The sequence below is a fragment of the Polyergus mexicanus genome, unplaced genomic scaffold (assembly GCF_030449975.1).
Source record: "Polyergus mexicanus isolate NDT 795.1 unplaced genomic scaffold, iyPolMexi1.0 SCAF_13, whole genome shotgun sequence".
Classification (NCBI taxonomy): Eukaryota; Metazoa; Arthropoda; class Insecta; order Hymenoptera; family Formicidae; genus Polyergus; species Polyergus mexicanus.
In genome coordinates this window covers 2,184,584-2,198,495 of record NW_027223333.1, presented here as the reverse complement: position 1 = coordinate 2,198,495, position 13,912 = coordinate 2,184,584, and the positions used below count along the sequence as shown (strand labels likewise).

Below are 13,912 nucleotides of genomic sequence, written 5' to 3'. Positions count from 1 at the left end.
GTCATATATTTTCGAGAGATTATCAATGATAAACGGATATTGGAGTATTAAAGTCATTACATTAATTTGGAGTATTAAAGTCATTGCATTAATTGGAAAATAAATTATAATCTAATAGAGTAGAGTCTAATAATATATATGTATGTATGTATAATGTTTTAGATAGTAAAAATTCTTACACTACGTTTCACTAGCTTTCACGAACCACTCAAGTTCTTATCTTTTAACGGTAAAATTATTTAATAAAATATTTTTATACTGTACGATTATTGCGGTAGAGAAATTATTGATAATGCAGGAATTAGCAATGTCGCAAAATAGCTGATTTGATCTAGAAAAATCAAATTTCTGATTGCGTCCAAAATCCGATATATGTATATACGTAATAAAATGCCAGTATGTATTATTGTATAATAATAAAAATGACTATATATACAAGTGTAGTGTAATAGCGAAAGCGATTGCGTTCGACACTCGATATATGTATACACGTAACAAAATGCCTGTGGATATTATTGTATAATAATAAAAATGACCGTGCGTGTGCGTGTGTGCGTGCGCGCGCATTTTTAGTATTTGAAAATAATTCCTATTTAGTATTTAATGCATATTATATATAATAAGAATGTCTATTTTACATGTGTTGCGATATCCAATAGATTAATATATTTTCTAAAGAGATCCTAGATTAATGTACTTTCTAAGACTTTCTAATACTATTTTTGTTTCCAAATAATTTCCATTTATTGTTTGATGAAACATCGACGATAAAATGCAAAGTGAGAAAAAGAATTATATATGTAACGCTATATATATATATATATATATATATATATATATATATATATAAGAGAATCGATAATAGTCTGTAAAATATATTTTGTAATTTAAAAACATCTAATAAATTATATATTAATAATACAAACGAATACATCTTTTGAATGAACCTATCGAAACATCCATCCCCATACATCTCTTTGCCAATTTTATATTTTCATGACATGCTTTTTACCGATTTTTTGTTCTTGAAATTGAAATTCATTTCTTAAAATCAAGTATCAGGAGAACATAACTAGCAAACAAGTAGCATAAACTAAAATTTTAAAAGCAAAAATTGGAAGCTTTGAAATTCGCAAAAGTATCAGGAGAATATGATCAGCAAAGAGGTGGCGTATCAGGAGAACATAACTAGCAAAGAGGTGGCATAAACTAAAATTTTAAAAAGCGAAAATTTAAAGTTTTGAAATTCGCAAAAGTATCAGGAGAATATGATCAGCAAAGAGGTGGCGTATCAGGAGAACATAACTAGCAAAGAGGTGGCAAAAACTAAAATTTTAAAAAGCGAAAATTTAAAGTTTTGAAATTCGCAAAAGTATCAGGAGAATATGATCAGCAAAGAGGTGGCGTATCAGGAGAACATAACTAGCAAAGAGGTGGCAAAAACTAAAATTTTAAAAAGCGAAAATTTAAAGTTTTGAAATTCGCAAAAGTATCAGGAGAATATGATCAGCAAAGAGGTGGCGTATCAGGAGAACATAACTAGCAAAGAGGTGGCATAAAATAAAATTTAAAAAAGCGAAAATTTAAAGTTTTGAAATTCGCAAAAGTATCAGGAGAATATAATCAGCAAAGAGGTAGCACAAATTAAAATTTCAAGATCCGCAAAAAATCTTTTGAAATCCGTAAAAGTATCAAGAGAATATAATTAACAAAGAAGTGGCATAATCTAAAATTCCAGAAATTGAGATTAATAAACTGCAATTCTTAGAATATTAAAAATTTTAAATTAAATTTAAATTTTGGGATATCAGGAATGTGATAGGTAAGAGAGAGGGTAATATAAATGAAAACATCAAAAATTAAAATTTTAAAAACTCGGACTTTATTTTCTTTTCTCACTTACAATATAGTAAAAATTACAATTTAATTTCTTATACTCATCTCTCAATTCTTACATAATCGCTATACATCTTATAAATTAAAAACTATTTACGAGATCCACTGAGATAAAACAAAAGTGTTTATAATTTCTTCCGTCCGGGCCTCTTCTTCTAGATAATTCAGATTCGATATTTTCTCGGTGCAGAAATTTTTTCATCCACACTCACACTCATAACTCGTTCTTCAGCATCTTCGAAAAACACATTTTCGTATTAGAAGCGTCAAACTTGAATGGATAAAATAATGTGCAATAAAAATCAAAAACTTTATAAATGCCTAGTATGTTAACGAAGAGCTACTAAAACGGAACGTTTCTCTCGCAATGCAACTGACTACGGGATAAGATTAGCGAAACAAATATGATCGAGAAAGATCTTTCCCAGATCAATCAGGTATTATCGCATCGATTATAATAATGATATAATCATATACTTCATGTTATTAATATAAATATCTCTAATTTTACACAAATTCTTTGATATTACTAATCAATTTCATTGACAAAATTTTTATACAAATGTGTTTATACGTCGATTAAAAAAAAAATTGATATAGATAAGCATTATTACTCGTTAAATTGAGAGAAAAAGATTCTATAAAGATAAATAATTGACTTAATAAAAGAAAAATAGAAATTAAGATTTTGTTATGATTGAAATGTACATTTATATAAAGTTTTAATTGAGAAAAATTATTTATTTTGTTAGAGGCAATTGTAGGGAAAGCATTTGCGAGACGTGAGAACCCGTTTTGGATTTTACTTACGGGACATCCGGTATACAAGATCGAATGCGCTGGAGCATTGGCAATATCTTCGCGCGATTAAAATTTCTCAAGTGTATTGCGGAACGCATCTATCCTCGTGACCCTGGACAACCCAATCTCCGGATTTAGCGTGTCTGGAGTTTTGCCTGGGTTTCATCGCGAAGCAAGTTTACCAAAGTACCAAGAATATAGCTGCAGACGTACCGGATTTACAACGTGGGGTTGTATCGGACAGACGGTTAAAAAAGAAATAAAATAGATGGTTTTTGATTCCTTGTTATCTTATATCTATTCAATAGATAGATGTATTTTTTGAAAAATATTTTGTACGCCGAGAAAAAAAAAATTGTTAACTTGACTAAATTCGTCCAAATAATTACTATTTCTTTAATTGAAATATTTTAAGTCAAATACGACATATTAAATAATTAAATCTAACATGAGGTATATTCGATTTAAATAGTTAAATATTTCAATTAAAGAAATACAAAGAAATAGTAATTAGTTGGACGAATTTAGTCAAGTTAACAATTTTTTTTTCTCGGTGCAGTCTTCTATCATAGGCTGCATTCCGATAGTCACTGCCAGTATTAGAAATCTATAGTAATGTAAATTATAGATTCTACAATACTGATAGTGAATATTGGAATACACTCTTAATAATATTATCAATATTTAAAAATAATGTCTGATAAAAATTTTCCACAAAATTGAAATTTGTAAATTACAGTTTAAATTCCTATAAAGATAAGCGTATTAAAAAGTAAAGATATTAACATAAAAAAAATTAGAATCATTAAATAAGTTTAATATAAAAAACGCTTGCTACATAGAGACTAATTTAGAGTTTTTAATTGTCACTTATATTATTACATTTAATATTGATTATTAAATAATTTTATAATCTAATAGCTTATTTTAGCATTACAAAAGACAAAAAACATTACGAAGAAGTAACGAATCGTTACTTTCCAAGTAATGGTAACGGTTACTTTTATAGAGTAACGTTGCCAGCCTCGATATTTTGCTATAACGCGATCGAATCTTAATTCGAGATTCAATTACAAAAATTTACAACATCCGGCGAAGAGAAAATGATGATTAACAATTCATGTATCTCGCGTAACATCGTTGAAATGATGAATAAATTATAAATACGCGGATGCGCGAAGATGGATTTATTATCGCTTTTAATATCACATAAAATCATGAACCGCGTGTAATCTATTAAAGCGAGACGGGTGTACGGTATTGAAAAGTAAAATAATAGGTAACAAAAACGCCGGAGAGAGAAAAAAAAAAGATACAGAGAGAGAGGGAGGGAGTATCAATAAGTATGCGTTTTATCGTCGACGTTGATAAAGCGAAACTTCCGTAATGCTATTATGTTAGAGACGCGCGTTAATGCAAGACAGAGCACGTGTTAGCCCGCTGGGACATCAATCCCGTCTCGTAGCCAGTCTTGTGTGCCCCTTCGTGCAACTAAGTCTGGCAGATTTACTCTTTGAGCGGAAACAAGAGCGTAAGCGAATTTACACATAATATATATTTAATCGCCAATTTGCCTCCAATTTTATATCCGTGATAGTCTCGATAAACAACAAGATATAATAATAAAATAAAATATATAACATAAAGGACTTTATGTGGGAACATCATTTTTTTGATGTAAATAGAAATTTTTCAATAAAGATGAAATATAAATAAAACAATTGATTTCTAGAACTCGTTATAGGGATTCCTTCATTGACTTCTATTTTATATAAATTGCACAGGACGAGATAAAATAAAGATACTCGCGATAGAGGGAAAATATTTTTTTATAATAAAAATATATATTAGGTGTAGAACTTTGCTTCCGCCGTTTTCCTATAGATGGCTTTAGCGGTAAGTAGTGGTCGAAATAAATAGATCATAGACGTCATGCGATAAACTTGGGCATCTGTCAACATAACCCCATAGAAACATATTAGTCGATTTGTGTCCGCATCATAAAGTTATTCTCGATTGAAAATGTCAGTTTACGAGCCAAATTCTCGTTCATTTGCGGTAGGTTTTAATTTTCTGCTTCAATATGAAGAAATCTGCGGCTGAGGCTCATCGAATGCTCTCAAATACTTATGGTGAAGCCGCTATTAGCGAAAGAACGTGTCGTGAGTGGTTTCGACGCTTCAAGAACGGTGATTTTCACGTCGAAGACCGGCATAGCGGTGGAAGGGAGAAGGTTTTCGAAGATGCAGAATTGGAGGCGTTACTTAATGAAGACTCGAGTCAAAGTCAAAAAGAATTGGCACGATCATTGGGAGTGACTCAACAAGCAATTTCAAAATGTATAACCAGTCTTTTACAATAAAGCTTCGAATTTCGGAAAAAAAAAAAGCAAAGTTGTACACCTAATATATAACTATCTTTTTTTTATATATTACAATTTAAAATAAAAAGTAAATGTAGATTATCTGTGTACTTATATTATACATATTTTGAAGAGCGTCCGCTCACCTGTATGTCCGCCTTCAAATTCGTCGGGATTTCGTGCAATTCCAAATTCGAGCACCGTGCCTCGAGCATCGAGTAGGGCCTGTTGTAACGGCACTTCTTCACGGACGGATCCCTATCCATGATTTGCGCGGCGCCGGGTGAACCCAACACCAGAACATCCGGTACCGTGGCCACGACAAAGCCCAGCAGGAGGAATCCGTTGAAGAGAAGGATACTCGTGTCTGTAACGGAATCAGCGGAAACGTACACATTTAAACTTTCGATTCTCATTTCGCCCAGATCGATCATCTCGATTGGATAAACTGATCGATCGGGTATGCCAGCGCGATAATCGAGGATTCGTCCTTGCGCCGCTACATCTTACGCAAGGTACCATTTAAATATCGTACCGATGCGTCTATTATATTGAATCATATATATTATACTTTATATATTGTATAAACATTTATAAAATATTCTGTAAGAACCTCGACTCACTCGATCGATACTTCCCTATTTTAAAAATCCGCTTTTATAAGAAGATAGTGGGAAGGGGACGGAGATGACGATCGGCTTAAAGTAAGTTGAAGGAAGTTGATTAGCAACCGGTAAGATAGCTTCGAAACAAAAAAGTTGCGGAAACTTTTCCAATCGTTCGAGCTATCTCTCTTGTAACGTTCATTTATACGCGCAACTCCGATATTCCCGTAGCCTAATTAACTACTTTGAGAGAGAGAGAGAGAGAGAGAGAAAGTTGCCGAGAATTTTCTGTCCACGTTTCCGATCGTGTCCGTCTCGAATTTCTCTCTTGCACCAAGTGTCATATGTGTAATGGCGGTGACCTTCCTAAACGTTCACTCTCACAGCTAAAAGAGCGCGTATGTGTATGTGTATGAGGGAAAGAGATATTGCATGTATTATATATCGCATACCGTAACTGTCCTCAATATATCCTCCGTAATATTAGATGAAACGCAGCCTCAGCATCTTTCAAAAGATCCCGATGTATTTCTGTGCTACATCCATACGTCATTACACACATTACATATAATAATTTTACATAATATTATATATTGTATAAAATCGTAATAAAATTATAATTTAATATATATGATATATAATATAATTATTATATAATATAATTATAATTTAATTATATTACATGTAATAATTTTATATATAATATTATAAAATTATAAAATATATTAATTATATTATAATTGTATTACAATTTTGTATAATATTATTTAAAATTATTATTATATAATATTATATAAAATTATTATTATGCTATGTATTATATACGGTACCTTTTTTCCACACATACTTTTTTCACTTCGATATCTTAATCCATCGCGCAAGAAAATCTTTCAAACCCTACGCGATACCTCGCGTACATTGAGCATTGAAAATATTTCGTCTTTTTATATTGCTATAAGTTGTTACGCGAAGCCACGGACATTGCGGATTTTTATCGCGGGATTTTTATTGCGCATTTCGATGAGATAAAAATTTCACGGCACTCCCTCATGTACACCTCCCATGTTACCTAAGAGCTGGGATATTACAATCGGGAAACCCGACTTCTCTCGACCATAATTAAAATTAAATTGCAGTTAGCTAAGACGAAAGTGCTCTCTTCGCCCAAAGCTTAATAGCATTGCGTAGGATGCACGGGGAACCGGAGTAAGGAAAGGAGGCGCGCCTCCACGTTGCAGTTTGCCGCTTATATAAAGGACGACGATGACGACGAGGTCTCCCCTTCATCGACTTCCTCACGCTCATTTGCCTGCATTCGAAAACATTATTAATACAAATTGGAACGGCAGTTCTCTCTTTGCGCAAGTTTCTCTTGCCGAGATATATGTATTCCTCCCATACAAATTTATATCTCGATAATCAAACTTACATTTTTGAACACACACACACACACACACGCTCTCTCTCTCTCTCTCTCTCTCTCGTTTTACGAAGCGAACCGCGAAGGAAATTACGAATCTATTAATATTGAAGCTATCTGGCACGATTTTAAGAATATCTTTCGCTTAATCCGTTTTTCCATAAATAATCGTATAATAATATTTTTAATGGTTCATACACATCAATTTCTGTTTCTTAGGTAAAAATTAATTTAGCTTACTTTTTTTCGAAAGATCTACGTTTTAAATTTATTTAATTAATTAATTAAATTGGAATTATTACTAATAGAAATTGACAAATTTTTATTTATTTTTTTTTTTCAAGAATATAAGTTACATAATATTATTAAAGTATATTAAAAATATATTTTAAAATAATATGTATGCCGAGAATACTCTATGATAGATATTAGATATTTCTAACAAATTAATTTTTATTTTTGTGAATTATATCGAGATACGCGAAGAATTATTTCGGGGCATTGCTCTTCATCGGATACTTTTATTTGCAGACATCTTTTTCTCGGTAACAATATTGATGTAATATCGCTAGAAAGCGATTTGAAAGGATTACGGCTTTTTCCTTGATCGTTCAGTATAATATCCTTTACATCGCAACGAGGGGATTGAAAATACTGACAAGTGTGGTTCCATTTACGGATTATTACAAAGCGTTATTTGTAAGCAATGAGAGGATACACGTGTCAATATTTATTTATTATTCCGTATTTACTTTTGATGATCCGCGTAAAAGCCGTGAATAACATATCCGCAACGGTAATACGTTTTCACCCTGATCGCGCGAAACAAGCCATGGGCTTTCATTTCAATCAAAGCGGGAGAGCAAATACAATTTAAAAGTACATCTCCCAATAGGAATATAGCATGAGAATAGTGTTAAAGAGTGGGACAAGAGTTTAATATCGCGAGATTTGAATTAATAATATAACGGCGAGATTAAATAGATATTTGAAACATATCGTTAAATGATAATCCATCTTTTAACTCGTATCCGTTTGCAAATTGCATGGTAATAAAAATATTATGGATCTGAAATTGTGAAATGATTCATAAAATAGGGCGGCATAATTGAGAAGCCATCGTTTCTATATTAATAAAAAGCTATATATTTTTCGAAAATAATAAACGAGTTGAATAAAAAATTTCTGAAAAAATCATACATCGTTGCATACGATTACTAATTTTAAAATTTATTTGTCAATTTTTTTTCCCCCCCGTAAATTCGTGTTACTAAAGCAGGCAACTTAAACCGACGTACAAATGAACGAAATTAATTATTGTAAAATTAGAATTAAAATTCTACTAAATAATTCGCTACAAGATGGTAATAAATTATTGCGTGCTATTTTTAGCTACTCAGCTGCGATATTATTCGCTACGATAATATTATTAGCTATTTCATTTATTTATTATTCGTTTATTGCGCCTTCTTCGTGAGACGAGAAAGAGCCTTCCTTTGTGCGAGAAGTTTATTTTAACTCGGGGTGTGATGAACCGAATCTACGGATAAATTTTCCACGAAATTCGTATATTTGTCTGATTCCACGGGATTCGGAAGAAGTTGGATGACATCGACAATGAAGTGGCATATAATGTTCGCCGACGTGACGCTGGGATCTTATTTCCGGTGCGTACGGGAAACAGGGGAAGAGGATCCGTTTACGAGATGTCGTAAATTCACGATCCGTTCAGTTCGCGAGTTTTGAAAGAGAACGACGCGATGTTTATTGTGACAAGATCTCTGATGAACTGCAGAGGCAGTAACGAATTTCGGCGAAACTTATCGCCCGTATATCGATTTGCTTGACTCCCGTATACATCGTTTAATATTCCCTACGACGAAAGAGGTCAGGTATACGGGGTGTCCGTAACACACGTGTCACATTTCGAGCATTGAAACACATGTCGAACAGATGCTCCATTTCGACGTCGAAAGAAAATCGCGCGAACGGTCAAGAAAGATCGCTACACAAACGTAGATACGTGTCTGGAACAACTTTATCAAAAACTTGTAAGGAAAGGGAGAGGAAGAGTCTATTTTAATCATATTTTTAATTTATACATCTATTCAAATTTCTTAGTATACCGTAGATTGTGATTATAGATTAATAGTTTTTTTTTTATTTATAGTTTATTTTTCATTTTAATTTCGAGTTATTAGAAATTTTTCTCGTTAAAAAGATATCGATATCGCATTGATGAAAATGCCAGTCATTAAAATTTAATACGCGAGACGTGCTACAGATACAATTTTTAATGTAATTATTTCAGAGATTGGAGATATCGTGACTCGTTTACCAGATATATAAATATGAAACCGGAATTTGCCCATAGCTGGCCCTAGCTGTCAATGTAGTTACCGTCAAACCGCGTCATTGGCGCCATTTTCTTCTTTTGACATCTGATAAAGATTTTCAACTCACAACAATACAAGTTTCATACAACAGCATAGTTTTTAATAGCGTTGAACATGTCGAATTTTGTGCCTGGAAACTACGATTTGCGGACAGCATTGATTTTCTGTTACCATTTGAAGAAAACTGCTGCAGAATCGCATCGAATGCTTATCGAAGCTTACGGTGAGCATGCTCTTGGTAAATCACAGTGCTTTGAGTGGTTTAAAAAATTCAAAAGTGGCGATTTTGACGTGAGAAACGAAGAACGTGGAAGAAGGGTGTGATCTATTCTGAGCTGCTAAAACCTGGCGAAACCGTTAATACTGAACGCTACCGACAACAAATGATGGATTTGAATCAAGCTTTGCGTGAAAAACGACCAGAATATCAAAAAAGGCAACGCAAAGTGATTTTGCTTCATGATAATGCACCATCGCACACAGCAAAACCGGTCAAGGAAACGATTGAGGCGTTTAGTTGGGAAATACTTTCGCATACGGCTTACTCACCAGACTTGGCTCTATCCGATTACTACTTATTTGCATCGATGGGACACGCACTTGCCGAGCAGCGCTTCACTTCTTACGAAAATGTACGAAAATGTCTCGACGACTGGTTTGTCTCAAAGGAGCAACATTTTTTTTGGCGTGGCATCCACAAATTGTCAGAGAGATGGGAAAAATGTATAGCTAGCAATGGGCAATACTTGGAATAAAATATTTTCTATCATTTTCATACAATAAACGTGTATTTTCTATAGAAAAATTCCGATTTCATATTTATATACCTGGTAAGAGACTTTCAAAGAGATACGTCAGAAAGATTCTCGCGCTATAAAATAGAAGTGAATAAAGCTATTTCGCGAAAAAGGACGTCAGACTGAGAGATATCTCTGATTCACGACAGCGAACATACATATATCAAGCTCCGCTGCATAAGTAATCACGTTCCACGTTAAAATCATCTAAATCTTCCTCTGTCAGAGGGAAGACTCAAAATCCAAAGGAAGACTTATGAAAGAACCTTAAAATATATTACGAAAAGTAAATGTTTTATTTTTATTTCAATGAGAACGAAAAGAGATAAAAGAAGAAAGGGAGAGAGAGAGAGAGAGACGAATTTTCCCGATTCTTCTCTATTTTCTCGAAATAAGGTGAAATAAAAATTTCATTTACATTTTAATTGGTGCCAATTAACGTCTGTTTAATCGGGTCTCCGTCGGAAATGGCAATCGTGCCGATTTTAGAAGCGCACTGCGCTGCTCGCCGCTCGGCGAACATTTTATTGAGGCCTTTCTGGCCTCAAGACGCGAACCAAAATAGACCGCGTTATCGGCGCGGTGAATGCGGCACGATATTACGCGATATACACAGCAACAGGTCTGCGCAATTTTACGGAAAGTGGCCTCGGTCGGTCGGGAAAGTGGCGACGACGAGGATTTTCGGCATGTCTATTCGCGATGCGCGGGGCCTTCGATCGACGGAATTACCCGTTACTTATCGCTCGGAGCTAATTAATTCGCTCGCGATCTTAATCGAATCGAGGAAACCTTAACATACTTCTCCCTCGACCCCTGGGATAATAACGCCCTTTGATGCTGACGGATGGAAGGGCGATAATTCCGAATCCAATCGACACGCAAACAGGACAAGGTCGACTCCGCGATTATCGGACAACAAACAAGATGAAAAAATTTAATACAGCGTTCGTAATCGCAATTTAATTTTCCAACTATGCACATGTGGAATAAGATTCGTGATAAGAGTCTGTTTACGTCTTTATCTAAAATTGATTTATAGCATTATACATTTATATACAGTTGAATTATATATAAATAACCAGAAAATAAATGGCCGGTTTTTTATTTATTGCAAATCGAATACAATTTCCAGAAATAAATATTTTGCACACCCTAAATGATTAATATAATTAATTTAAAAACATCACAAGATTGATGCAGGCAAGTAAAATTTAAAAAGCAATATCAAAATATGAATATTGCTTTTTTAAATATTCTATTGATCGATAATAAAATTTTAAAATTGGTTTAACCGGAATGGCGAAGAATTTTCAAAGTTATGACAAACTCATAAAAAATTTCTAATTTTTTTCTCTTAATAAATAAAAATATTGAAAGCTAAACTATATAGTACATCACTATATTCCGAGCAAAATAAACGGCCGTATTGTACGGGGATATCTATGGGTAAAGTCGTTTAATAAATGTATATATCTTTCTCTTTTCATAATAGCGATTAATTAATTTTAATGGCGCAATCGACGATTGCGTAATTGCATATTATTCGAATAATTTTCTTTTAATCAAAAAAATATCACTTTCATAACTCGCTTTATATTTTTTATGTACAATGTATATTCATTTTATAATCTTCTCCTATTTGTAAATCGGTAAATTTGTTACGTAATATTTATTATGTATTTAAATAATAATTGTATATTTAAATAATAATTACGTACGACATGTAATGGCAAGATACGGGTTGCGATAGAGTCGTTTTTTTACGGCGTGAGCATTAAAAAAAAAATCCCCAGTTTTTTATTTAACAGATATAGAGGCAGGGTTGGGAAGTAACGCGTTACTTGTAACGTCGTTAAATTTACTTTTCTCTGTTTGTAACGGTAACGGTAACGTCATCGGTTACATTTTTTTCAGTAACGATAACGAATTAGTCGTTACTCTGATCGTTATCTTTTGGTTCTTTATTATCTTATATCTATCGAATAGATGTATTTTTTGAAAAATATTTTGTAACCTTCTGTCATGGGCTGCATTCCGATAGTCACTGTCAATACTGAAAATCTATAGTAACGTGAATTATAGATTTTACAATACCGATAGCGATTATTAGCATACACTCTTAATAATATCAATAATTAAAAACAATGTTTGATAAAAATTTTGCGACAAAATTGAAATTTGTAAATTACAATTTAAATTCCTATAAAGATAAAGTAAAGTATTAGAAAGTAAAGACACATAACATAAAAAAAAATTAGAATCATTAAATAAGTTTAATATAAGAAACGCTTGTGCTACACAGAGAATAATTTAGAGTTTTTAATCGTAACATGGATTATTAATTACATTTAATATCGATTATTAAATAATTTTATAATCTAATAGCTTATTTTTTTAGCATTACAAGAAACAAAAGCATAACGAAAAAGTAACGAATCGTTACTTACCAAAGTAACGAGTAACGGAGTTACTTTTTACGAAAAATAACGGTAACTTTTATAGAGTAACGTTCCCAATCCTGTATAGGGGTGCGCAAACAAAGGAGAAAACAAAATCCGTGTTTTATTACAGATTCAGAGCCGATTCAAATATTTACAGTCAATCATTGTTTCATTGAGTCTATACTCGTCGTGTGTGCGTGCGCATATGTTTTTACGACTAGCATGGCGAACGTCAGATGCAATTCGCAAACAGCGTAAAACGTGCTACTGCAATTCCCCTCGAATCGCCTCGACCGCTGCCGCCGTGCACACTCTGTTAAATCAATATAAAGGCTTCAGTATTCGGACGTGTACCGCTCGCGGATTTTTTTTTTTTTTTTATTATTAGTAAAAAGAGACAAAACTCTCCCGGGGATCCAAATGAGGTCGATGAACAAGAGTCTGTAATTAATTATGATATCACGGCCATCGCGAATTTCAAACATGCGTACAATTACTTTCTTGTTTTTTAATGGATTTCATTTTTGCAAACCATCATTATTAGCTTCGCCATTATAGCGTTCGATCGGAGCCATTAGATGCGATATATTATGAGTTTCTCTCTCTTTTTCAATTTTTAAATTAAATTTAAATAAAGCTCTTCATTTGTTAAAATAGTGGAGCGAAAAAGAAAATGCGAATAAAAAATGCAGCAATATCGATGAAAAATCATTGATCAACGATAGTCGTGCAATGTGTACGGGGGTTTCGTTGGCGCATCCGGTTAAATAATTTATCGATTGCAAAAGGCAAACGGGGATGAACGCGATGGATGGAAATGCGTGCGCGCTAATTTGACGGCGCGAAATTGTCGCAGTAACGTTTGATTTTTATTCAGGCCGGCTCGCAGCTTTTGCCGCAAGAATAATGCAAAAACGAGATATAAAAATTCATAGCTTTCAACTCGATGATACGATAGGTGGATGTGAAAGGTGCTCGATTGGGCGAGGAGTCAAAATTTTACGAGATTCGCGGCAAAAAAAAAAAGGTTTCTTCTTTTCGAGACGATAACGAGAGATATGAGCGAGGAGATAAAGATTGACAGACCGCGACCCCGATCGACAACTTGAAGCAACAAATTTTCCTATAGCTTCGATTCAAGCTTTCCAGCTTGACAACAAGATCGATTCTGTTTATCTAATTTCACTTTCC

General features: G+C 33.3%; 1 protein-coding gene across 3 annotated transcripts in view; it reads right to left on the bottom strand.

The window, feature by feature from the left end:
- The window catches only part of Lapsyn (Leucine-rich repeat activity-regulated protein at synapses), an 86,270-nt gene that overhangs the window by 2,524 nt on the left and 69,834 nt on the right, over positions 1-13,912 (bottom strand). For all 3 annotated transcript variants that reach the window (XM_070306095.1, XM_070306096.1, XM_070306097.1), the window contains one exon: positions 5,206-5,426. In XM_070306095.1, coding sequence (XP_070162196.1) covers positions 5,206-5,426 — 221 coding nt within the window. The remainder of the gene's footprint in view (positions 1-5,205; positions 5,427-13,912) is intronic.